General features: G+C 34.0%; 2 protein-coding genes and 1 long non-coding RNA gene across 5 annotated transcripts; all 3 read right to left on the bottom strand.

Moving 5' to 3' along the window:
- Positions 1 to 10: 10 nt before the first annotated feature.
- Positions 11 to 8,801, bottom strand: LOC114388585 (MOB kinase activator-like 1A). Its single transcript, XM_028349150.1, has 8 exons — positions 8,678 to 8,801; positions 8,496 to 8,578; positions 2,186 to 2,234; positions 1,966 to 2,074; positions 1,622 to 1,715; positions 1,048 to 1,181; positions 770 to 933; positions 11 to 325 (listed from the first exon to the last, which is right to left on the bottom strand). Exons 2-8 carry the CDS (start codon positions 8,519 to 8,521, stop codon positions 254 to 256), a joined length of 648 nt encoding a protein of 215 aa, XP_028204951.1. The 5' UTR covers positions 8,522 to 8,578; positions 8,678 to 8,801; the 3' UTR covers positions 11 to 253.
- An 8,369-nt stretch (positions 8,802 to 17,170) lies between these two features.
- On the bottom strand, positions 17,171 to 18,237 carry LOC114385817 (auxin-binding protein ABP19a-like). Its single transcript, XM_028345887.1, has one exon. It carries the CDS (start codon positions 18,154 to 18,156, stop codon positions 17,515 to 17,517), a length of 642 nt encoding a protein of 213 aa, XP_028201688.1. The 5' UTR covers positions 18,157 to 18,237; the 3' UTR covers positions 17,171 to 17,514.
- Positions 18,238 to 21,884: 3,647 nt separating this feature from the next.
- LOC114387546 lies at positions 21,885 to 26,598 on the bottom strand. Of its 3 annotated transcripts, XR_003661346.1 has the most exons (8): positions 26,231 to 26,598; positions 24,139 to 24,193; positions 23,814 to 23,870; positions 23,537 to 23,677; positions 23,349 to 23,399; positions 23,165 to 23,260; positions 22,605 to 22,816; positions 21,885 to 22,363 (listed from the first exon to the last, which is right to left on the bottom strand). It is a non-coding gene; the product is annotated as an uncharacterized LOC114387546 (long non-coding RNA). The 3 variants fall into 3 exon arrangements; XR_003661344.1 differs by lacking the exon at positions 22,605 to 22,816; XR_003661345.1 differs by lacking the exons at positions 22,605 to 22,816; positions 24,139 to 24,193.
- Positions 26,599 to 27,895: the final 1,297 nt, after the last annotated feature.

Genomic DNA, 27,895 nt, shown 5'->3' with positions numbered 1-27,895 from the left:
CTAAAACATCTGCCAAAAAATACAAAGCTTCAGTTCATCTATTATTTTCCTTGCCGCACAAGCAGGTTTTCGCTTGATTCACACGATTATTGTTATTGAGCAACCATCACAACAATTAAGAGCCAAATACATAAGGGGTGATAAAGATTTTTCATTTAGAAAGTATTTTTACAAGGGGGTACAAAAATGTATAACCAACTTTTTCAATGTTTAATATCTCCCCAAAATTAAGGGAAAGAAAACACCAACAGCACTATAACTGAATAATAGATTCAACAAGGTCCTCAAGAGGTGCCAACTCTACTTTGTCGATCAAACGGAATTCCTGCAAAATAATATAGCATATCAGCCAGAAAATTCAGCAAGAAAATAAAAAGACGGCAGCAGTCAAGTTGAATCCAAAAGCAGACTTCCCATATTTGCATTTGAATGAGATTTGAACTTGCAACATCTAGGTCACAAGATTACCTTACCATTGCATCAAGGTTCACCCTCACTAGAAATTATTATATAGTCCGCAAAATCATCACATGTTCATGGTCTCAACCAATCTTCACTTGATACGTAACCCAATTTTATTAACTTTATCTTGTAAATTGAAAAATTGGACTACGTGTCACGTGGAGATTGACAAGATCATAGACATGTGGTGGTCCAAATCATGCAATAATTTCTCCACCCTTGCACAACCAACCCAATACAAAACCAAAAGAGGAAGAAAGAAATGCATAATTCAACTTTTTTTTTTATATCTTTATAACCCACTTACCCAAGTAAATAAAACAAAGTGCTTGAAGCAAGTATTAAGGTGAGCTTCTTCCTTCAAACTCACTATCTTCTGAAAATGTGAGTGGTAAATGTGGGCATATACACGGAATAGTCGCTTGAAAATTGTCTTGACAACATCTCGGAAATTGGTTGGAAAGGGAGCCCCTACAACAATGCAACAATAAATAAAAATAGTGCTATGATGCATATAATTAGCAAATAACAGTCCTGAAAGTTCAGCTAACTGGCCCACTAGCTTCATCAATACGTCAAACATACCCAATCTTTGAGGGAAAATTGTTTCATCATCTAGCTGAGATTCAATCCAGTCCATCAAATACTCAACATATTTTGGAGCAGACACCTCTATTGGTTTCTTTATAGTAACACCATCAGCCCATCGATACTCATACCTGTAGAGTTAAAAATATATTGAATACTTGTCTCATATATATGTATAATGTTGTTTACAATGACTTAGTTTGTTCATTTAAGGATACGAAGCTCCGGATAATTGACTCACTGGACAATGAAAAAGAAAAAGAAAATTGGCATAGAAAATGTGAAAAAGAGTCATACAAGTACAATGACTTGGGTATGCCCTTTTATTCACAATGTTGTGTAAAATAATTTTTCCCAGTTTTATAGTTGAAATATGTTTCCTTTTGTCACTCCCCATGCATTTAGCTCTATTAATCATCTTAGAAAATATATTTAGCAACTCGAAGTCAATCGATGTAAATACATTGCATACACGCCAAAAAGAGAAAAGATACATATAATAGCCAATCTAATCTAGCTGCAACAATACTATGTAAGTAAAATAAGAGTTGGTTGAAGGATCAAACAATACTTTGGTCCTGCAGTCATTGAAGGGCAGTTACTTGGCGTGCAGAATTCTGTAAGAGTACCAAACAGGATATTCACTTGATTAAAGAAGTCCACAGCTGCACATAAAAACAAAATATAAATGTCAATGTGCAAAAAAAATTATAAGCAATTTTGCAGTGAAATATCATTTACCAACGACTAAAAATTACCAGGCTATGTGTAAATACAACACCAAACAATGTCAATTATATAGAAGAGGTTAAGAAAATAAGCCTCATGAATATGGAAGAGAGACAGGGCAGAACACAATTTGTAGTTGGAAACTTGAGCACTATTTGCAAAAAGCTAAATGTTAAAGATTCTTACTGTTTACAGCTAGCCACTCATTAATATCTTCACCAGGGGGCAGTTTAACAGCCTCCCTCAAGTTCCCACTACCCAACGTGGCATCTATGTGTTTTTGAAGTTGAGCACCCTGCATTTCATAATCAAAATGCATAGAAGGCTCAGTTGGTTGAATATAAACAATAAAGAAAAAAATAGAAAATAATCCAGTGACCATTCCACAAGTAAAATGACCACCAACCTTACTTCCAGATGGAGCGCTCTTTTTTGGACGAAATGTTTTTTGGTTTCTGCATGGATCAAAGTTTGATAATGTATGAGTAGTCATCGACAGAAAAAAAAAACAAAAGTATACCACACTACGAGCCAAAAGAACAAACAAAATAACAAAAAAAAGAGGGATTAATCAAATCAGACAATTCATTTTACTTACGGAAAAAGTAGCAGGGAAAAAATTGCAGACTGGAGCAATTTTGATAGAGTCACTACAATGTTCCCTGAATTCAAGGACAAGGGGGCCTCCTGGAAATAAAGTACTGAAATTCTGCTTGTCCATTTTATTCATTCATTCACTATATATAGCAAGAGTACCCAATGTGTGCATATAGGTCCTCTGTTCGTACAGACAAGGAATATTAGGAAAGGACATGCTAACGGTCATGACAGCACATGGACCATCCTAACAAACTCAGAATCCACTAACAACAAACTGATATTCCTATAGAATCTACTAACAAACTTTATTTCTATTCTCTGAAACGCATAGGCTTGGTGATAGTTCTCTTGGGCCTGCTGACGTTGGTCTCTTCCTCCCTTAGGCCATTTTTGTTGCTGTCTGTAGTCACAATATCACTAACATTGCCATCCCCTGGGAGAATCACCTTGTCCTCAAGGTGAAATGTCCGAGAAAGATCGTCCCAGCGTTCCCACGTTGTATCTTCAGGGGAAAGGCCTAACCACTAAACCAAAACCCAATGAATGGGAGGAGTAGAATCATGGTCCCATTTAGATTATAATATGGTTAGTGGTTGAATCAAGGGATGATGATCATGGAATATGGAGGGTAGAGCTTCAAGCTGGACTGGCGGGGGACCTCTATGCAGTTTGAGTAAGACACAGTGGAAAACCGGATGAATTTAGGAGTGAGGGTGTATGCTCAGTTATTTGATACGGGACATAAAATCGTTTCGCGAGTTAGGTATATGTCGACCCGGAGACCGATGTTTGGCGATAGGGGCGCAAACGAACATAAACCCAGTCACCAATACTATAGGACACATCCCTGCGCTTTTTGTCAGCTTGCATTTACATAGCAGTTTGAGCTTTGAGGAGCTTTCGGTGGAGAGTTCGTAGCATAGCTTGGCACTCCGAAAGCAACTGGTCAACGGCCTCAATAGTGGAAGACCCAAGCAAATAATGGAGAATGGATGGAGGAGGTTTACCATAAATTATTTGATAAGGGGACTGTCCTGTGGCTGAATGCACAGCGGTGTCATAAGACCATTCTGCTAATGCGACGAATTTTCCCCATCTCGACAGGTTAAAATGCACAAAGGCACGAAGGTATTGTTCCAGCGTACGGTTAAGGATCTCTGTCTGCCCATCGGTTTCAGGGTGATAGGCAGTGCTCATACGGAGTTAGGTGCCGCTAAGCTTGAAGAGTACACGCCAAAATTTGCTAATAAAGACAGGGGCGCGATCATAAACCATGCTACGGGGTATCTCGTGGTGTTTGCAGACCAATTCAAGGAATAATTGAGCAACCTTGAAAGCTGTGAAATGGCCTGGAAGACCACCGAAATGAGCTGCCTTAGAGAAACGGTCAACAACAACAAGAATAACGGAATTGTATTGCCATTGGATAAAGGAAGGCCTGTGATGAAATCAAGGAAAAAGTCCTCCCAAACAGCTGTGGGAACTGGCAATGGTTGGAGCAGATCAGTTGGTCGTTTGGTTTCATACTTCGTAGATTGGCAAGTGATGCATTGTGCTACAAAATTTCTGACATCCTTGCGCATTCCCTTCCAAAAGAAGTTTTCCAGCAAACGAGCAAGGGTCTTCGTAACACCCATATGGCCTGCGACAGATGTTTGATGAAATTCCTATAACAAAATGGTGCGAAAGGGTGTGGTAGGGTCTATCTAGATACACCCCTTAAAAATAACTAGTCCTTCGTGAATGCGATAATCGCAAAATTCCGTAGGGTGGTCATTAATATTGCGGACCAAATTGTGGAATGCCTCACTAGAAGATAGGTTGCGCTGGAGCTCGTCCAGGAAGGCGAATTGAGGGACAGAAAGTATCAAGCACTGGCCGTCCGAACGGGAAAGGGCGTTCGCAACCACATTATGTCGTTCAATGCAATATTGGATCAAATAATCGTATCCCATGAGTTTTGAGAGATAAACTTGTTGTTCAAGTGTCTGCATTACCGACGTCATGAGATCCTTGAGGCTCTTATGGTCCGTGAGAATAATGAAAGGGTGTCCCAATAAATATTGCCGCCATTTCTTCACAGCTGAAGTGATAGCATGTAACTCGCGAATGTAAGTGGAGGCGCAAGCTTAGCGTGGACAGAAGTTCTTGCTGAAAAAGGCTATGGGGTGGTTAGATTGCATGAGGACAACACCCATAGTGGCGCCCAAAGCATCTGTTTCCAAAACAAATGGTAAGGCAAAATCCAGAAGGGCCAAAACAAGGGCCTCGGTCATGGCTCTCTTCAAGGAATCAAAAGCTTGTTGAGCACTAGGTGACCATTGGAAGAAGCCCATATGGAGTAATTGGTTCACAGGATGGGCAATAGCAGCATACCCTTTAATGAACTTGCGGTAGAATCCTTTGAGTCCTAGGAATCTGCAAAGAGCTCGAACAAAGGAAGGGATGGGCCAATCGGTCATTGCTTTTTGGAGGGTTTTGACGCCACTCCAGACTGAGATATAATATGACCAATGTACTCTAGATGACGTTGGCCAATAATGCATTTGGAATCCCATAGATAGAATTTGTTCTCCTAAAGACGAGAAGACACTGGCCAAGTGTTCAAGATGGTCCGCCAAAGAATGGCTCTAGACAAGGATATCATCGAAGAAAATGACCACAAACCAACGAATGAACGGAGCTAGTGTTGTGTTCATGGTAGCCTAAAACGTGGATGGGGCGTTACATAGCCCAAACAACATCACTCTATATTCGTAGTGTCTATGATGAGTTCAAAAGGTGGTCTTTGGTATATCTTCCAAATGCATACAAATCTGGTGAAATCCTTGGCGTAAGTCAAGCTTGGAGAACCACGAAGCACCACCCAATTCATCAAGCAATTCGTCGATGGTTGGAATGGAAAATCTGTCACGGATCGTTATCGCATTCAAGGCTTGGAAATCCAAGTGCCACCTTTCTTCTTCACCAAGAGTAATGGAGAAGAATAGGGGCTCCGACTTGGCTGGATAAGGCATTCACACAATAATTCATCAACCTAACATTCAATTTCGCATTTATGAAAATGTGGGTACCGACAGGGACGAACATTGGTCGGAGAGGCATTGGGTGAAGGTGAATTTGGTGGTTCGTAGGACGATCAGGTGGGAGACCGGTGGGAGTAGTGAATAGATGTTGAAATTTGTGTAGCAGAGATGAGGGGTGAGGGTTGGGGTGGTCAGGACAGTCTAGGGTGACAGAATGCTTGGGTGTTGGAAGTAATTGGATGTGGAAGAAGGCAGAGGCAGCGTGGATCTGGACCAGATGCTTGACCTGTTGGGCCGAAATGTCCAATGGTGGGGAAGGGGGGTAGGAATGGATTTCAACTTGGGTGCCATCCCTAATAAATGACATGGTAAGAGCCTGATAGTCGGTCACAATTGGGCTTAGTTCCTTAAGCCACTGGACACCCAAGACCACATCAGCCCCACTAATGGGTAGTACATGGAAGTCGACCACAAAATGGTGCCCTTGAATGGAAAGGGGAACGGAACAGAGGTGCAGGCAATCGATGACGAAGCCGTCACCCACCATGACCCACAAGGCTGGAGTTGTTCAAGAAGGGAGGCCTAAGAACTTAGCGACCTTGGTCTGGAGGAAGTTATGGGTGCTTCCTCCATTGATCAAAATCGTAATGGGGTGGTGGTTGATAGAGTCTTGCAAACGAAGAGCCTCGTAGATGGGATGGTCGGACAACGCATTAAAACTGATCTGTGGATGTGGCAGTTCTTGGTTGGTTTCATCCTCGGCGATGAGAAGGAAGAAACCAGCCTTGTAGCGGTGATTGGGGCCAAACTTCTCATCGCAGTTGTAGCATAAACCCTTCTCGTGACAGTCAGCTATCTCTTCAGGGGATAAACGACGATAGCGGGGCCGAGGTGCTGCTGGAGAAGATGGAACAAGAGAACAGGTAGGAGCGGTTGCGGATGATATGGGTGGAGGTTGTGGCTCTGCCGGAGGCAGAGGTAATGGAAGGGGGTTGCTGATAGGTTTAGGGCAATTGAAGTGACGACAGTCCTCCAATTTTTCCACCTGTAACTTCCCAAGCGCCATAGCCTATGGTAAGGCCACTGGTTGTAAGGCTTGAACTTTGAGGCGGATTCCCGGATGGAGACCCAAAATGAAGCAGCTGAGTAGAAAAGGGTGAGGGAGGCCGACAACGTGATTGGCCAGACGTTCTAAGTCAGTGAGATACTTCGTGACTGTGCCACACTGGGTGAGCTTGAAAAGGGCACCTCAAGGGTCCTCATAAAATGAAGGAGCGAAACGAGACTCCAAAGCCTGCAATAAGGCTAGCCAAGAGGTTATGAGCCCATTGTGGTACATCCACTGGTACCAACTGAGGGCAAGACCATCCATATAAAAGGAAGCAACAAACGGGCGCTTGTGCTTAGGTGTGTCATGAAACTCAAAAAATTGAGAAATTTTGAAAATCCACCCTATAGGATCAGCACCGTTAAAACGGGAAACATCTAGTTTCAAGTGGTGTTTGCGGGGTGGAGAAGAAGGTGTGGGAATAAGGGTAGCAAGTTGGGTAAGGATGGAATCGACTTTAGAAGCCAGGTCTGATTGAGAAGTGGAAAGGAGTTTGATAGATTCCTTTAAGCGGTCAATGGATTTGCCGTGGGTTAGATCGGCCATGAAGGAAGGCAACGAGAACACCAATTGATAGAGTCACTACAAGGTTCCCTGAATTCGAGGACAAGGGGGCCTCCTGGAAATAAAGTACTGAAATTCTGCTTGTCCATTTTATTAATTCATTCACTATATATAGCAAGAGTACCCAATGTGTGCATATAGGTCCTCTGTTCATACAGATAAGGAATATTAGGAAAGGACAAGCTAAAAACCATGACAGCACATGGACCATCCTAACAAACTCAGAATCCACTAACAACTAACTTATATTCCTGTAGAATCTACTAACAAACTTTATTTTGATTCTCTCAAACGCATAGGCTTGGTGATGGTTCTCTTGGCCTGCTGACATTGGTCTCTTCCTCCCTTAGGCCCTTTTTGTTGCAGTCTGTAGTCACAATATCACTAACAAATTTGGCTCATACAATTGTTTCTACTAATGATCTATGCCCAATAAATGCGTATGGATTCAAATTTTGTCAACTAATTTTGAAACAATTATTGTTGAAGGCAGCATTACATGCTCATTAACGTTACAAAACTGGTTTTTATGTCCCATTTCACATAACCAAAAAAGTTATGAAAAATTCAATAGCACAATTAAATTTTGATGGCATGATATTCATCATTCAACATTTTTAAGCCACCTATACAGCGCGCAGACGCAGCTAAGTCAAAAGCATCCTTGTAACATCAAGTTAAGTATGACCAGCTGAGAATGACACATGCATACATGAGATCATAGCTCTACCCACCCAACAGAGGATCCTTCAAAGCCCCAAAATTTAATTCTTGGCACGACAAAAAGTAAAAAACCTATTAGTACACACCCAGTTTAAAAACATTTAACATACTATTTGGTTGGAAGAGAATGGAAACGACAGAAGGAATTTCGACTCTTGATTGGTTCCAAAATTCCTTCCTTTCTCCCCCAATTTAATTCCTTCACCCCCTCCTTTGATCCAAACAAACCTTACAGGCTTACATTATTTAGATTTCTATTTGAATTCTCTGTCCTGAATCACTTGATCATCTTCTATTAGCAGCTTCAGAATGAGACAAATTCCCATTGCTATAACACAAAGTAATAATCAAATTGAAGCAAACGAATTTCACAGCCATATTACCAACATATGTTCAGGTAATCATTATGCCACAGTTCTATCATATGATTAACCATCCCATTCAACAGAACACAAAAGACAATTATGTAACAAACATATTAAGAAAACACTAAGATCAAACAAAGGGGATAAAAATTCATCTAAAAACAAATCAAGGGCAACCTCAACATCAAAATCCCAGCTCATCCTCAAAGGGTAAAACAAAAACACATAAAAAGAATTTTTTATTTTAAAAAAAAAACAAATGCATAAAAACACAGAATCTAAAATGAACAGATGAAACGGAAGAAAAGGAGAGAAACTTGGATGAAGAACCTGTTTCCAAGACCGAAGAGACTCATGGTGACGAAATCCCAAGGGTCTCTCTTTCTTGAAGATCCAAATACCAAAGGGTCGTCCTATCAAAATCACAAAAACCAAAATTTGAAGAATGACCAAAACGAGTTTATATATATATATATATATATATAGACACACAGAGACAGAGAATGCTTAACCTCCTTATTGCCAGTCTGTCATTTCCTCCGTCTCTCTCTCTCTCTCTCTCTCTCCTCCCAAGGGAGAGAGAAAGGCAAAAACTCCATTTGCCAACCTGCATATGCTTGCTTACCTGGCTGGCTCTGCCTGATGCTCTTTCTTTTTCTTTTCTTTGGTTTTCTTAATTTTCTAATATTCTTATCTTTTTTTTTAAATTTATGTTTAGCATATATTCCTCTTTTTACTATTATTTCCCCCCTTTTTTTTTATCCTCTCATCTCCTCTTAATTTTAAGAGATTAGTGGAGGAATGATAGTCTTTAAAAGGATATTGTAACAGTTGTATGTGAAGAAATTAGGCATCGAATTAATGGTGAATGGAAGCATTAAAATGAGATATACTTTTTTATTCTTTAAGAAAATTCTATGGTGGTGGTGGCCTGTAAAAAAAAAATGGTCTTTTTATTTTGGTTGAGTGGTGGGCTTAAATTTAAAATTTTATTTTTAAGAAAATTTAATTCAGTTGCTTAAACAAATTGTTATAAATTTTCTACATTTTATTTAATTATTATGGATAAAAAACAATTAAAATGTTCTGTTAATACGTTAAAAAAAAAAGATTCTGAGTTAACCAAGGATTTTACAAGTTGTCATGCTCTTTTTTTTTTTAAATGTTCAATGTATACCGTATTTTTATAATACACAGGAAAAAAAATAAAGAAAAATATAAATGTGATAAATAATATAATAAAAAAAAGAAAGATAAAAAGAATATGTGAGATAAAAAGAAAGTTAATAAATGATATCAATAATTCTAAATCTTTTACCTTAACTTTTTTTGGACAAAATTTATAAGTACAATTAAGATTACAGTCGTATACTCAAATTAGATAAGTTCGACACGACATACCAGCAGGAAAAAGAAATTGACTAATCTCTAAGTGGCATTGACAACTTTCTTAATTTATATGTACTTAAATTAGAAAATGCATTGCGTTGTTTTTAATTTTTTTGGCAAAATATAATTGCCAAAAACATGATGAAGGTTCTTTTGAGTTACAGCTTGGTGCCAACTTTATATAGTACAGTATATTTAATTTTAAGTATTAATTGGAATGAGAACATTCATAATATATGTATATTGTAATTTCTTTATGAAAAATCATGAGCCTTTTGATTTTCATCATATGATCTAATTTAATATTCAATATATATATATATATATATATTGAATAATAAATTAATTTTATCCCGTGTCCTATTAATTTTAATTTTAAGGATGCAAGATAAGAATATTTTCATACTCTTATAACATCTCGACATTTCTCAAAACTTAAATTGGGATTGACAACATTTTTACATATTAAATTAAACAAACGTCATAGAAATTTCGAAGCACAATAATAATCATAAATATGATGGAAAAAAGTGGTAGAAGTGGCTGGCGGGAAGAGTTGTGCTAAAATGTTTGAGGAACTCGTTTGTTTTCCGCTCTAAAATATCATGGGTTTTGCTTTGTGTACCAGTATTGAGTCTGTTTGTGCACCCAGTAATTTTATGATATTTTAAAATATTCTTGTTACTTCTTTTTCTTCTTTTTATGTTTTCCACTCATTTATTTTGTTTTTCTCTGTGTTTTTATTCATTCTCCTGAGAGGAGTGATATTTTATATTCGTTTTGATCAAGTTGCAAGTGTTAAGATGATACATCAATAAGTGATAGATCTGATGGTGATAGTGATTTTGATGGTGATGGTGATTGGTGTGACTATTAACAACAAACATAAATAAGTTGTAACTTTTGTTGGATTTAATTTTTTTTATGTATATAACTTACATATTGATAATCCATAAATTATATAAAATTTAAAGATTTAAGTTTTATATAACTTATGAATTACCAATCTATAAGTACTTTTTTTAAAATTTGTATTATTGTTTATTTAAACATAATTAGTATTATTATTTAAAATATTTTTAAATAGTTAGACTTCTCACATTATTCATTCTAACATGGTATCAGAGTAGGTTCTGACATGGGACCTCGCTCTCGCTTCCGCTGCGACGAGCACCCACCATTTGTTGTTCATGCGCCAAACCCAATAAGTGCTAGGCGTGAAGGGGGTGTATTGGAAAATACCCAAGTTCCACATCGGCTGCCTCAATCCTTTGAGTGCAGCTTATATATCTGTTGGGCAACTTCACTTAATGCCAATTGGTTTTAAGATGAAATCTAACATGATATCAGAGCAGGTTTTGACCCTGGGATCTCGCCTTCGCTTCCGCTGCGACAAGCACCCACCATCTGTGGTTCACGCATCAAGCCCAATAAGTGCTGGGCGTGAAGGGGGAGTATTGGGAAATACCCAAGTTCCACATCAGCTGCCTCAATCCTTCGAGTGCAACTTATATATCTGTTGGACAACTTCCCTTAATGCCAATTGATTTTAAGATGAAATCTAACTATATATATATATATATATATATATATATATATATATATATATATATATATATATATATATATATATATGGTTATCAATTTTAAGTACAAAAACTTGATTTTTTTGGTTTTTTAATATATGTGGTTATCAAATTTGTGTGATAGTATATGCATGGTGTGGTTAGGGGTCATTTGTTTGTCATTGAAATTTTTCAATGTTTTGTTAAGATGGACGAAGATTAGTGGATGCTGTTGGAGCGAGTGGCCTCAGAATAATTAAGAAGGGGGGATTGAATTAATTATTCCTAAACCTTTACTAATTAAAAAATTACTCTTCTAAGACTTTTACTAAATTGTTAAGAGAATGAGGAGTAGAAGAGAAAACTTAACAGAAAGTAAAAGCAGAAATTAAATGCACAACGGAAAGTAAAAGAGTAGGGAAGAAGGAAACAAACACACAAGAGTTTTTATACTGGTTCGGCAACAACCCGTGCCTACATCCAGTCCCCAAGCAACCTGCGGTCCTTGAGATTTCTTTCAACCTTGTAAAAATCCTTTTACAAGCAAAGATCCACAAGGGATGTACCCTCCCTTGTTCTCTTTGAAACCCTAGTGGATGTACCCTCCACTAGAACTGATCCACAAGAGATGTACCCTCTCTTGTTCTCAGTCAAACCCAAGTAGATGTATCCTCTACTTGTACCACAAAGGGTGTACCCTCCAATGTGTTAAGACAAAGATCTCAGGCAGTTAAACCTTTGATACTTTGTGAATGGGGATACAAAAGAATTCTCAGGTGATTAGTCCTTTGAACACTTTTGTATTAGGGAATGGGAAGAATCAAAATAATTCTCAGACTGTGTCGTTTTGAATTCTTTGACAAGGGAGAAGGGAGACACAAAAGAATTCAGGCGGTTAATCCTTTGTTCTTTTGGAAAAGGGAGAAGAGAGACCTTGCTTTTATAGACTCTTCATGTCTGGTCAAGAGGACCATTTAGAAGAGTTATAACTTTTAGAAAAACTTAAAACCAATTTGAAAAAGTCAAAAACCTTTTGAAGAGTTACATCTTTTGATTTATTCAGAAACAAACACTGGTAATCGATTACCAAATTAGTGTAATCGATTACACAAAGCTTTTGTGTGAAAGGATGTGACTCTTCACATTTGAATTTGAATTTCAACGTTCAAAGGCACTGGTAATCGATTACCAAAACATTGTAATCGATTACAACTTTTTGAAATTAATTGAAACGTTGTAAATTCAATTTGAAAACTTTTTCAAATCCATTTTGCTACTGGTAATCGATTACAACAATCTGGTAATCGATTACTAGAGAGTAAAAACTCTTTGGTAAACATGTTTTGAGAAAAACCATGTGCTATTTAATTTTTAAGAAAAACCTTTTCATACTTATCTTGATTAAGCCTTCTCTTGATTCTTGAATCTTGAGTCTTGAATCTTGATCTTGATTCTTGAGATCTTGAACCTTGAATCTTCATTCTTGACTCTAAACTTTCTTCTTGAGTCTTGAATTCTTCTTGATTCTTATCTTGAACTCTTGATTTTTCTTGATTCACTTGAGTTGTTCTTTGATTGATCTTTGAGCTTTTTGTCATCACCTTTGTCATCATCTTTTGTTATCATGATTGTTATCATGAAAATACCTTTGAATCACCTTTGATTCTCCATGAAGCTTTGCTTCTACAGATGCATGATAATATAATGTCTGAAGAAGTTGATATGAATGAATAAAATGAAGACAAAACTTGTGTGAATGAAGAACATGTTAATTGCTCTGATGCCTTTAATACTTCTTAGGTATTAATATGATTTTTTGTTGTTAAAGTAATTGAATGTCTCTTGAAGATTAAAGATGTATGGATTGCATTGTAGGTGTTTGGTAGTCGTGATGATATTTTGCATTGGACTCAATTTGTTGCTTATGTAATTGGTTTTGTGGGAGTGATTATGATTAGAGGAAGGACCTCATTTGTTTTAATTGGTTGTGAAAGGAGTGGTCAGTATAGGTCCAGGAAGAAAGATTTAGTAAGAACAATGACTGGGAGTAGAAAATGTAGGTATCCCTTCAAGTTGCATGCGAAACAAGTGGTTGGAGGCGAAAGATGAATGATGAAGTTAATATGTGGGAGTCACAATTATGAATTGATCAAGTCATTAGTTGAACATTCATATATTGGTCATTACTTGACATTGTTGGTGTGACACCAATAGGAATGACAATCTCTACTGCTTTTGTCTATTTGGAGGGAGAACGCCTAAATAATGACATTCGAATCACGATTAACTTCTCTCCCTATGACTCTTCCTATAATCCTGCCTAAAGTCTGACCCAAACCTCTGGTTCTAATCATAATCTACACATTTAAAGAGTCATAACTACTAAAGTCATCATTCAAACAATACTAGAATCAATTACTATTTAATAATTCATAAATAAAAAATTTAATTATTTTTAGATAATTTTTTTAATTACTTTTATAAATTCATAAATGAATATAGAATTATTTTTTTTCAAATTTAAAGAGTTGACATCACTAATTCTAGTAACTTAAGTTAATGACCAAAATGTAAGTACAATTTTGGTTTTTATTTGTAACAAACGAGTATTTTATTTTTTTAACAAATTACTAATATAATAACTTTTAATTTTTTTAAACTAAACAAATTTCTTTTTTGTACTTTCAACCACTATTTATATAAATATTTAATACTATAAGTGTAATAATATATATACCACTATATCAATAAAAAATAAATTACTTAAATAGGAAATATAAATAACTTACTTATATTTTAAAAATAAATAAATAACAATAATATTTATACATTCATTTTTAAATAAACAAAATTGTTAAATTATTTACTAAAAAACAACTCCAATAATTAAATATAAACACATAAAAATATACAACAATATTTATTTATTGAAAATAATTTACAACAAAATAACTAATTTCTTTTTATTTAATGCAAAATTATTTAAATAAATTTATTACTTACTAAAATAAAAAATATTTAAATATACGAATTAACAATCCGTATAACTCACAATCTGTATGCGTTACACAAGTTACGAATCCTTATAACTCATAAAGATTATTAATCCGTAAGAGTTATATGGATTTCGAATCCAAATAGCTCACACATGCACCCAATTTCAATGAGATAAAGGAGGAGAGGCACTTACAACGCCGACGAACACGTGACGACAGTGGTAGGGACAGGCTAAATGGCGCAAACAGAAGCAAATGGCGGCGGTGCCGCGGTAGGAAGCAGAGAACGAAGGAGGCACAACACGATGTCATATGAACAGGAAGGAGAAGGTGATGTTTTTAAAATTTAAGTGAAGGGCGTTTTTGATATTTCACATATTTTTCTGGGTCACATGTATTTGTGCTGGTGCACTTAGCAAAACCCAAATATCATTGTTTATTGTGGTGAGGAATTGTTATGCCCAAACCAACCCAAAATTCGTATTTAGATAATAGGCCCAAGAAATAAATTGATGCAGTAACTTAAAAGGTTGTAGGAATAATTTGTTAGTGTTGTTAGTATTCTGTTTCTGCAATGAAAGGACTATTGAGTTTCAAATCTCTCAAATTTTTATATTTTAATTTTTAGTGTTTGAATTTTTTTACAACTTTTAGTCATTTATTAGTAATTTTTACTTTTTAGTTAGTAATCTTTGTTCTTTTTAATTTTTTTTGTTCATTTTAGTTCTTCTTTTATTTTTATTGCTAAAAATTATTTTTTATTTTGTTTTTTTTAGTTCCTCATTTATTTTATATTTGGATCTAATTATATGAGCAGTACAAATAAAATAGGGACAAAAATGACCAATTTTTTTAAAGAAACTAAAAATATTAATAAAAAATTAAAAGTTGTCAAAATTTTTTTAAAAGACTAAAAATTAAAATTAAAAAAATAATTAAATGACTAAAAATTTAATTAATTCAAGCAACATTTTGTTTCTAATTCCTTAATACTTTTCTAGAGACCATTTATCCTCGAATATAGAACATAACCCATAACAGTAACATTGGTGCTTGAGAGCTTACCTTTCTCCGAATGGTTGACAACACATTTAAAAAATGTGAGTTCTCAGTTAAACAAGCTTGAAGAGCTTGTGAAGAAGTTTCTTTTTATTATCAAGTTATTGATATGATATATCTATTAATTTTTTTGATGATTAATATTCATCAAATAATTTAATTAGTGATTATTTTAGTGAAATTTTTTCGTCTAATCACTTTTTTTTCATAAAATTTGAATTTAAAATATTACTTAAAAAGATCAAACTTATTACTACTTTAACCAATGACGTGGTGGTGTTTGTGAAGAAGTTAGCACAACTCTATGCCACCTTCTCTATCAAGATGGATAAGTTATCCTCTCATGTTGCCTCATTAGGAAGTTGTTGTTGTTCTCTATATCTCTCAAGCTCAGTCAGACATGGGAACTCAAGTCCCACGAGCCAAACTCGAGTCTGAGTAGCCTCCTTGAGACATGATTTTTTTAGTTTAAATCAATTTAATCTCTTCCCTAGTCAAATATATCTTTTAGATTACGAAAATATATTTTTATTATTGTCCCAAACTTAGATTTGTCAAAGCCTTTAAAGATAGAGATATAAAATCAAGATAGTAGAGTTTTTTGCCCTTAGTTATTGTATATCTATAATACCTTGAAGTGATATCTGTTCACATGACAAAACCTTTTATATATATATAAACAAGCGCACTAAATGATGTGGTCACTTTCGTTTAAAACTAGGAATTTGGAAAATTACACGAATCACATACAATTGTTTAGGGAAAATTGCTGAATTAGTAGTCTTTTATGGAAAAAATTTACGCACAGAATAATAGATAAATTCGAAATGTATTGAATTAAGATTTTAAAAGATTATTTTAACTTTTTAGAGTCTTGTCGTGAATTTTAAAAACTTATATAAAAATGTTATGACTTATCATATTTTTTTAAAAGATTTTTATTATTAAGATTTTATAATTTGGATTAAAATGAATTTATATTATAAAAATTTAAAAAATTTGAAAGAACTTTATTAAATTTTTTAATAGCTAAATTGTTTCTAACTTTATGTCCTCCTATATATTAACTTTTCATGCATTGATATTTTTCTTTTCTGATTTTGGATTTGAACAATAAATTTAAAATTATACACTAATTTTTTATTTTTTTAAAATTACTACAATAATTTCATGATAAAATTAATGACATGTTTAAATGAGGTGGAATAATAAGTTTATATTATAAGGGAGTAATGAAGGGGTAGAAAATTTGTAGGTGGGTTACTGAGTCATGAGAACGACAAAATTAAGGGTCACAATGATAACATTGTATCGAGCAAGTCATAAACATAATCAGTTTAGTATAAAAAAATGGTTAGTCTTAACACAAACGATAAACATTAATTCAAAAAACAACAAAAGTGTAGAGGGGAGAAATATATAGTTGTCATTTTTTTGTTTCAAAAGAAAAGAAAAAATATATATAACACATGCTTCAACTTAAAGAATATTATTTTTTGACAACTGTTCGATACTTCTTCAATTAAGTATATCTCATTTTTGTGTTGAATATTGAAGAGAGAAAATGATTTCTGAGATGAGAGAAAGAAAATATTAGTAACCAATAAAACAAAGAAGAAAAGAATCTAAAAATATTAAGGGTTTGGGTAAGATTATTTAATGGGTGTTTTATATTAAAAAATTAAATAAAATTCATCAAATTCAATCTTAAAAAAACAATTCATTAAAATTTATATATTTTTAAATATCAAATTAAGACTTTTTATAAGTTACTCACTCCATCTTAAAACATATTTTAACCTGAAAAAAAAAAAAAAGATTACTACTTCTGTGAGTTGAAAAATCGCGAGCAGATGTTACAGAAATTGATATAAGCTAAACATTCGCTCCACTTGAAGTATCACATTCGCAACTTTATCGCACTTTTCCTTTTTTCAGACAACATTTTTATGAGATATACTCACACCACCAAAAAAAAAAATAAAAAAAATCAGACGAACCAGAAAAAACCACACATTTATTCATCTTGTAGCATAAATTTCTGAAGTAAGTAGTTATCAGCCTGTAAAAGCAACTTAATTACTTAACAACTAGAAACAATATAACCAAAACCAGATCACTGGTTCGTTTAACAAAGACAATCTGCTAAAGATCGAAGAAGAAACCCATACCTTCATACTTTTACAAATTACATGCATGCTGCTAAATCCAAAACAGTACAAAACCAAAACAAACAAATTTAACAAAAATGACACAACACAACACACTCTAGACTCTTGTGTTTTGAATGAACAACTCCGTTTAATTAAAAACACATCAACACGCGTTAATTATATTTAATTAACCTGACCCTCCAAGAACACCCTTGAGCTTCTTGACAACTGCAGCATCAATGAAAGTGGTTTGCGTGATAAGCTCAGTGGGGAAATCACTCTTGAACAAAGAAAAGTCCAGAATCTGGAGGCCAGGGTTAGCACTGCTGAAGCTCACAAAAGCCAAAGCCTGAGACTCTCCATCGTTGATCTGGAAGTGCAACAAGCCCTGAGGGTACACCATGACATCACCCTTTTTTAGGGTTTTGAGGTACACAGTGTTGTCCGAAGCAACGAAGCCGGTGCAGATTGTTCCCTGCACAACCACCAGCAGCTCTGAGGCACCAGGGTGCGTGTGAAGAGGGATGACTCCACCGGCTGCTAGGTCTAGGCGTGCAATGGAGATTCCAAGCCCGTTGACGCCGGGGAATTGCGCGTCGAACGCCGGCGTCACCGCGGCTTTGATGATGTTTGAGGTGTTGCCGGCGGTGCCAAGGCCGGAGTAGACGAAGTCGTCCACCGTGACCTTTGCTGGGCTCTTGCATGAGTACCCTGCGGGGCCATTGGGGCCTGTGTAGTCTGCTACGCAGAAATCCACCACGGAGGCGTGGGAGAGGGAGAGGAGAGATAAAATGATATTGAAGAAGAGGGTTAGAATCATCTTCTTCATTCTTGTTGTTGGGTTTCTATGTGTGTGTTCAATCTATACTTCAATTTATCACTAAGGTGTGGGTTTAGTTCTATTATATATGTGAGTGGGAGGGTGGGTATGAGAAACTACCACATGTTTAACTATGATGCCTAACAATTTGTGAGACATATTTGAGTTTTTAATTTAAAAGATAACAATTATCAATAATGTTATATCTTTTTATTTTATGCTCTTACAAATTCTCATATTATCTTTTATGATAAGTATCAAGAGAATTGTTAGGAAGATGAGGATGGAGTAAGAAGATTAGAAGTATTTAATAATTAATAACAGTTGATTGTATGTTAGGGAGAAAATTATTGGGACTATGAACTTATATTGGTGCTCTAAGGATCACCTAATAGTAGGTTAAAATAACATCCTAATGATGATTTTTAATCGTTTTTATAATTAATGTTATAAAAAATGTAATACATTTTTTACTATAGTTTCTTAATTGTCTTAGAATAAGATATATTAATATTGATTTCTTGAAAAAATGTCTTAAAAAAATAATATTTAAAAATGATTTTGAAATAACAATTATCTTAAAAAGATAAGTTTTTAAGAGGGTTTTTAAGTGAAACCATCTAACGGAACATTCTAACTTCTAAGACACTATATTCACCATTGTCTTTCGGAGTCGTTTCAATATGGTTAAACATGTGTGGATAAATTTTGTTACCCTGTGCTGTACGTGGAAACGACAGATTTTGAGCTAAGTTTGTGCCCGTGATTGTCAACTTTTTTCTTCCCTGATAACAACAAGAAGTGTCTTTTGGTTTGAAGGGATGAGAAAAGCAGGATCTTCTGCGTATCTTGTCGTACTCTGAAAGAAAATATCGTTTCTTTGGAGTATCCCGCGCGTCATTCTAGTGTGTAACCGTGATTCTTGAAATTAACCATATATTATCGACTGGATAAACTCTAAGATGCTAGCAGTGTACTATTTAGTGTTAATTATGATTTTAGTATGGAAACTTTCTTTAAGTTTTTACTTTTAGACTTTTAGTTCTTAGAACAAAAAGTTAACAATTTTTAATTCTAATATTTTTGTCCGTCAATTTTTTAAGACGTGTCTTGAGGAAATTAGGTGCAGGTGTAGGTGCAGTAGAGTAGAGTCCTGATGCGGTAAACAAATAAGATTTTTAAGTAAAACAAGTTACGTAAGTTTTAATTAATTGGAATTTTAATGGTGTTTAAATCTAAGTTGTTTAATTTAATCATTCTCATTCTTTTATAATAATATTATTCTCATATAATATGCCTATATATATAAACTTGTAAAATCATATTTATTGGACATTACTAAAAACAAATAAAAAATATAAATCATTGTCATTATAAATTTTTTCCTATAAATTCTCTACAAACAATATAATAATATCAATCTCATTCTTTCTTTAGATCATCGGTATAAAGAGAAGAATTTCCATGTAATTTGGGTTCATCAAAAGAATGGACAATGTTTATATGTCTCATACTATATTATTAGATTTTTATAGCTTTTTTTTTAAAAAAAAAACTTATATACTTTTCAAATATACATGGATGAAGTATCCAAGACTACCAATATTAGATATTAGATAAGTATCATATACATATCCATGAAAAACAAATAAAAAAGATTGGTGCATCATAGTTTTCCACAATACACAAAAGAGCATGATTGTGCACTTGGCAATTAACACGAGCCTGTGTATAATCCAGTAAAATTCTTCATGGAATTAATTTCAGGGAGAAATGGTAAAGAAGATCGATGAGGATCGTGGTCCATGCACAAATCACATGGCATGGTCAAGAAATGACGGGCATAAGAAGACGTTTTAGACAGCTAGAAGGACCCCTCTATGCAAGTCACACACTGACTTATATATAAAAAACATGACTGCATGAGCACATATTCTTGTGGTCTTCTTAAATTCCCCATCTTTTACGGAACCTTATTTTTACTGTACTATGAGTGAGACCATAAAATGGGTCTCAATAATTTTTTTCTCTTGACATGAACGAGGATATATTCTGTATTATGCTTCTGGCACTTAATTACCATTGGTTCCTCTCTATAACATTCAAATTCTGTTGGATGTTCACTCTGCAGCAAAGGATAAGATTTTCATTGACCCATCAGTAGTGGCCATTCATTCCGTTTAGAGCCAAAAAGGGTGTGTCATTGATGTCACTATCTTTGCCATAATGTTGGTGTTTATATTGTTTTTCTCTGAGGTGTTACCAAAAGTAATCAGAGTTTCTCATTGCACAACTCTTGGATTCCTAGATATTTTTGAAGCTGAAACCGACTTCTCTAGAAAAAGACGCAGAATGTGATTGAGATATATGTATTGATCAAAATATATATGTACAAAGCTGCCATGTGCTTTCCTAATTTGTAAGCTTTCTGAATCCATATGGTAAGTTTTCAAATTTCAACATGGAAAAAATTGTGTTTTTGGTAAGTGGTATTAGTATATGCACTTTTAAATTGATATATTTATTGTTTATACTTTCCACAATAGGTAATACGTACCAACAAAATTAACTAGCTAGATAATTCGTTTCTAACATTATGATTTGTGAGGGTTTAAATATATTTTTGGGTGATTTAAAATTCGTAAAAGTTGTATTATGTTAGCAGTTATTTTTGACTTAAATGTTAGAAATTAATATTTTTCTTATTTATGACTTGCAGATATGAAAATGAAGAATTAAAAGTAAAAAAGATTCAGAAGATATAAAAAATATAAATAAGTAAGATTTTTTGCATCAAACGCAAGTCTACTCCAGCAACTATAAAATGAGAGTCAAGCCCAAGTCCACCCCAGCAGTTATACAAAGAGAGTCAAGTCAAGGAGGAAAGACACACCGAGTCTCAGAGCACTCTAATATACACATAAATTGTGAGAACTCTCCCTTAGAGAATTCTTTCTTCTTTTTCATCATTTTTTATTCCCTTTTTCCAGCTCTTCTCCTCATCAGTTCATATACCCATTTTTTAGTGTAATGCCTCTTATGACTATGAGAGACTAAACCCTTAGTTAGGGCCTGACATACATAAAAAGCCAAAAGATGTATTGTACACTTCATGTTTCAATGCAAACATGTGTTTTCTTTCGTGCTCAACAAGGGTAATTCTTAATAGAAAAACAAGGAAGATTTTACATGCATCTGTTTTAGAAATTAGTCGCTCGATAGAAGATAATTTCTAATAGAACTAAAAGGAAATTATATCTTAATAAAATCATTGTTAGACATAGAATGATTGCATTATGTCCATGCATCAAAGCAAACATCTAAAATTAGAACTTCATGTATTTTATCTATTGACTCTTTGCAAAGACATCTGAGAGAGATAAATAGGTAAAATAGGTTTGTCATCCTGAGACATCAGGGGTAAGTATTCTAATAAATGTGGATAGGATAAATTTACCTGATTGGTAGAGAAAAATCACAAATAATACATCTTAGGCAAATAAGGTATGTTAGGTCCTAACATTCTCATCTCATTGAATTCCCTATTATTTCTTTTATTTTCTATTAATAGTTATTATTTTATATTTTTTTAAAGTTATCTTTTATACTTCATCTTATCTTTTTCTCTTATAAATTGAAAATTATCCAATACAAATACAAAATAAAGTCCCTGTAAAAATCGACACTCGAACTTTCGAGTCTTTATTATTTGAACATTTGATATATTTTCCAACGAGTTAACAGATTAAAATCAAAATCCCACGGCAAAACTTCATAGTAAGTTTGCATCTTCGATACAAGCAAGAGAATCTCATATAAGGACAAAAAAGGGGTGAGCTCGAGAGTAATCATGATACCTCAAGCTAAACAAAACCTAAATGAAGGTTATGCAACAACTTAAGTTACTTTTCCTAATTGTAAGCATACACAAACCAGAAAGCAATTAATCAAAAGAATACAAATTGATTGAGAGTTTCTTACATCAGATATATTCTCGTACTCCTCTAACAAAGTTGTAATAATTGCTTGAGCATTATTAGTAGAAGCAAGAAGCTGGGCCGAACTATCACCACAGGCATCAAATTCATCCTCGAGTTCACATTCTCTAGCTAGTAGAGGTTGTAAGAGCAAGGGTGCCATGCAAGCAGCAACAACAGATGGAGTCGTTCTATTCTCTTGAGAATGAGAACCAATTGTATGCATCATTTTCAGAATTCTGCAAAGGTAGAGATAACAATTAAATTATGGTGAAAAAATTAAGGGTATTTTTAAAATATAGAAAGGTTGACTAAAGTGAAAAAATTAAGGGTATTTTTAAAATATAGACAAGTTGTCAGAATTTCATGAGTGGGGCCAGGGAAAGTAAATAGATACAAAAATTCTTAAAACAAAAAGTAAATAGATAAATTATTGTAATTTAATTTAGTCATTATCCGTGACAAGTTATCTTCACTTACATGAATCGGATAAGCATTTCTTCGTGATATAAAAATAGTGATTCATGGGTTGGCAGAATAAACAAGCAAATCTAGAGGATCATAATGGCAAAGAGTTGTCTCTTTTCTATGGCATTTACTGATCCACTGGACTATAGCAATTTGCGGATTCCCTTCGGAGCTAATGCATTGCTATATCTATGTGCTAGCTCTTCAATTATTCCGTGCCTTAACTGGATTTTCATGTAGAAAAAAGTGTTACTTTAATTAAACTCATACTTTTTTATAAACCCACTTTATACCTAGCTAGCTAGTCTAACTTTCTCATGTGCAATCTTTTTAAACAAATTCAATTCCAAAGGGTAATAATAAAGACCTTAAACAAGTTAGGTCTTATGAATTTGGGTGTTCTTCGTTAGACCCAAACTAACATAACATTAAGCATATACCGGGACACATATAGTATGTAGATGCATAGCTAGTGAAGCATCACATAAAGAATGCGCATGAATATTTTTTTTGTTAATCACATTTTTTATCATCTGAAAAACCAACTGTCTGAAGGAGATAAAATTATAGACCTTGTGCCATGGGTGTGCTTTTATCTGTGGAAACCTAAAGTCATTGTAATTGGGATTCATACAACATACTTCCTCTTGGGTGGGTGTGCCAAGCACCTGCAATACAAAATTTTACAAATGTGACTTATAATGACAAGGATGACATGACTAAGGAACATGCAATGCATGTTAACACCAATTGTACCTTTATAATATGTACAAGCTGGTCTACTGCATTTTTGCTAGGGAATAATGGCTGCAAATATTTAAATTGTTTTAGATAACACATGGGTGGCATATAATCAAGAAAACATTTACATCATTTCGTGGCAAATTTATACATTATAGTATTGTAGTAACAATAATTAATGAAAACAAATCAATGACACAAACCTGGCCCAAAAGAAGTTAAGCAAGAACACAACCAACTGACGAAATATCAATCAAACTTGTATACTCTATGGCTCCAAATATAAGTTTTGGTGCTCAATAGAATCGTGAACATATGTATGATATATTTGCTTCACCTTCGACCTGATGAGACAAAATTGAAGGTTAGTAAATGATCCTGGATATTGTAAGATGGTTAGTAGTCTCACTCTCACTAAAATATAAGTTGAAATCATATAGAACATGACAAAAACTCCAAAAATATAGGAGGTCAACATACTAGAACTTTTGCACTTCCAAAATCACATAGCTTCACTTGGTGTGTAAGAGGATCCACCTGGAATATACATAAGAATAATATCAAAGTCAGAAATAGTTACCATTTTTAAGAATGAATTGAATTTGAATATATATGGAGCATATAGGTTGGTTTCACTAAGAAGCTAAAAGTTGGAAGAATACATATAAACATTTGGCAGACATATAGGTTTGAGATACAGGTATCAGAAAAGTTGTCTGAACTAATTCTATTAGTTTAATAAAATGCAGGAAATAAATCATTCGGTATGATTAGAAAGACAGAAATGCAACAAAGATGAAAGTACCGGATCTATCAATATTCTCCTTCAGGAAAAAAAATCCACTTGGTTTGAGGCCAACCTATAGTAATGTACATGTCAATATGCCATCAGAGTATAAGTATGAAAGTGATATTTTTATGACTTCAATTCAAGTTAGGGACAATAATAATGGCAGGAAAAATGTGATTTAACCCCAAAAATAAGATAGGCAAACTATTGACTGCACCAATCAATTGATATGGATATAATAGCAAGAATCCAACAAGGTTACAAATGAAATGAACCTAAGTTTATGGTTAAGGACAAATCAATTTAAGCTACAAATCATCAAAATATTTAATAGTGATAAGATAAAATATATACAAACTTTCAGATTATCAAATATTTCTTCATAGCCAAATTGTGAATAAGAAGTACAATTTATCCTATAAAAAACTCCATTTAAATATTTAGTGTAAGTAAGAGAATATTTTTTGATAGTATAGAAATGGAAAATCCCTTCATAATGAGTAGTTGTATACATAACACATGTTTTTACAAATGGTGGCTAGTTTCATACTATCTAATCTCATTCACTGCAATAATGCAAGTTGTACATTACTAGCAAACACCAAGGCAAATGCAGAACCACTCAGACAAAAAATAAACAAGCAGCATGGCCATGACTTATGAAAGTATTATCCTATGGACAAAAAAAAAAAAAAACATATTAGAAACACTTTTTCCTTCAAGAGCTTGTCATTTTCCTCCTCTAGTTTCACCGCCAAGGACTCCAATTCCACTTGGTAAGCCAAGTACACCAACAAAAAAAAATCACACCATAATCAATAGGATTTAAGGGGACACCTTTTTTATGATGCAAACCAATGAAATTTGATGAAAATGAAAATTTGAAGCAGAAGAAAATAAACCATGACACCAAAGCTAGAATCATAGGATTTGCATGTAGGATAAGAGTTTGATTGAAATAAATAATCATTAGGATTGCATTACGTTGCTATTCATTCTCTGGAAAAAAAAAAGTATTGTTATGTCTTGAATAGACCTATATTTTATTCTGCCTTAAGTAGGAATAACTGAATAAGTTATAATCCTTTTAGGATTAGGACTCCAATACTATTAAAGGAAATATGGAAACTGGAAGTGTATAATTAAATAAAATATGGCTTACCATATACTAATACTTATTGTTATCAATTTACCATAAATAATTATGACTGGGTATGGTCTTTACAATATTACAACCACCCCTCTGTAATCCTTTGAGCACAAGACAAAACCTTGTACTACAAAATTACTGCCTCTGTAAAGTGTAGTGTTAAAAATAATCCTCATATTTCAAAAGTTTTACTTAAATGGCAAATAGTAAATGAAGGATAAAGAAATATTAGGTTATAACACAAAACTTTGGTACTTTGGCTTTCATTTTCTTAGTCCTAGCTTCTTTATATTTTCCTATGGTTTTAGCACTTCTACAAAGCACAATGTTTTCTTTTCTTTTTTCTTTTGTGTGTGCAGGGATTATTTTATTTAAAAACAATTTATTATCTGCTTTTGTTCATAAACATGATTTAATGCTATAATGTACTATTCTCAAAATTGCTAAGCTTTTCTCCATAGTTCCAAGTATGATGACACCTACAACTGGTGGCCTGGTGAACTCCATGATGGGTTTAATGCAGAGACATAATCTAGGTTATGTAAATTATGAGAGCTAAGTGCACATATATATGCCATGAGCATTAGCAACATTAAACTCAAGACCTTTTTGTCTATGTAGTTTAATCCTACAAATGAAGGGATCTTAAATTTGTTTTCAAAGAAATTTGGCTTTGCCTTTTGACATCATTTTAAGTTCAGAAAATTGCTTCTTTAGGGATCTCTAAAATTGCCACCCTTGTATTTCCTTTTGATCATAGACATTGATAGATTGCCTTTATCCTCATTTTACCACAGGGGAGCTCCGACTTCTCGCCAAGCAAAATGGTCAAAATCGAATGCTGATTGCTGACTAAATAGCGAAATTCACATCATAATCAACAAAAAAAAGTCAAATACACCAACACCAACACACAAATCATAATGAGATTAGTGTGTATATAAGTATATAATATACCTATTTGTGTTCCCTAGACCTAGCAGCAGATTCTCTATTTTTTTATCATCCTCCTCTGTCTCTATTGCGTGACCTTATCCAACTGCTCCAAAACGAGATGCGATCTATTTCCTCTTCCGCATTCAATGACCTTGATGCTGTTTCCGAACCCTATGACGAAGCCTTCAAAGGGGTCATGAAACTACACCGTGGGAAGGTGGTCAAAGGAGAAGAGGGTGCCGTTGCCGAGCCTCTTAGTGAGGAGGCATTGACTGGTGTCGTCCATCGCCGCTGTCGCTAGGTGGAAGTGGTGGTGGCTGGTGCGACTACTCCATTTTGGAAATTCTAGAGGAGAAGTCGAAGAGGAAGAGGGAGAGTGAGAATTAGAGAGCGCGAGAGAGTAAAGAGAGACATTAAATATTAAAAACAACAAAAAATCTTTTAAGACAATCTTGCAAAAATCTTCTAAGACGATTTTTACAAAATTGTTTTAGAATGACAATCTTCTAAGACGATTTTTACAAAACCGTCATAGAATGGTTGTATTTATTTATAAAATTGTCATCGCGTGACATTCTAAGACGGTTCTGCATAACTGTCTTAGAATATACATCGTAAAATACAATTTTTTTAGTAGTGAACAGACTAAGAGGAATTTAAACTTTAATGTTACATGTACAAAACCTGAGACTCAATATTACACACTTCACATATTGCAAATGTAATGGCCAAAATTGCACATAATTATCAAACCCTAGCAATTCACTAGCCCTACAATCGGACAATACTCCTAAATCACCACCAATTAGACCCCTAGAACCCATTGCACTCATCAACCATAAGCTCCTCTCACTTTCAAGCATCAATGCCCTTGGAACTCAAAACCACTAATTTACCAACCCTAATTCTTGCATCTTTCACTAAATTATTATGTTTCACAGTGCAAATATTAATCATGAAGTGTAATCGATTTTTCTTCTATTAAAATTGTTCTCTTTCTGTTTCTAACTAAAAAAAAATCCAACTTTTTTTTTCCTTTATTCTTGACATGAAATGTCATTTGCAAGGTTTGGAAAGCCTCTCTTTTCATCAAGTTATTTCTTTATTTCAACCCTTTTCCTCTAAACTTTTTTTTATTTCTTTTTCTTAATTTTGAACCTTTTCTATTTTAACACTCCCCTTATTTTCTAAAAAAGAAAATATGTATGCTTTAAAATTACTTAGAACAAAATATGTGACATCTAATCTATGAAGCACTAATACCTCTCTTGTTTGAAGTATTGTCGTTTCAAATACAATTCCGACACAAACACATCCCGACACTTCTTATTAGGCGTTTGATTTAAAAATTATTTTTTATTTGTTTGAACACTTAAAGATGTCATATTTACACAACTAATATACTTGAAAAATATATAAGATTGATTTAAAAAGATAAATATACCATCAATTATATTTTGTGTTGCTCATATTTTATTAATTAGAATCTTTGTGTGGGTATGTGTCTTATATTTTAGACATTAGAGTATCTGTGTCCATGTTTGAGTCTTGTATGATGTTTGGTCGGAATCTGTGCTTTATAGCATCTAATCATAAACAACCAGGTGTGATGAATTCCTTGATTGTAACAATTATTTTAAGTGATGTGTTTGGTGGTTTCATGTTGAAATAGATTTAGCTACATTT

This window comes from Glycine soja, chromosome 15, assembly GCF_004193775.1.
Source record: "Glycine soja cultivar W05 chromosome 15, ASM419377v2, whole genome shotgun sequence".
In the NCBI taxonomy this organism is placed as follows: Eukaryota; Viridiplantae; Streptophyta; class Magnoliopsida; order Fabales; family Fabaceae; genus Glycine; species Glycine soja.
Note: the sequence above shows the minus strand (reverse complement) of the source record. Positions and strands in the feature narration are given on the sequence as shown.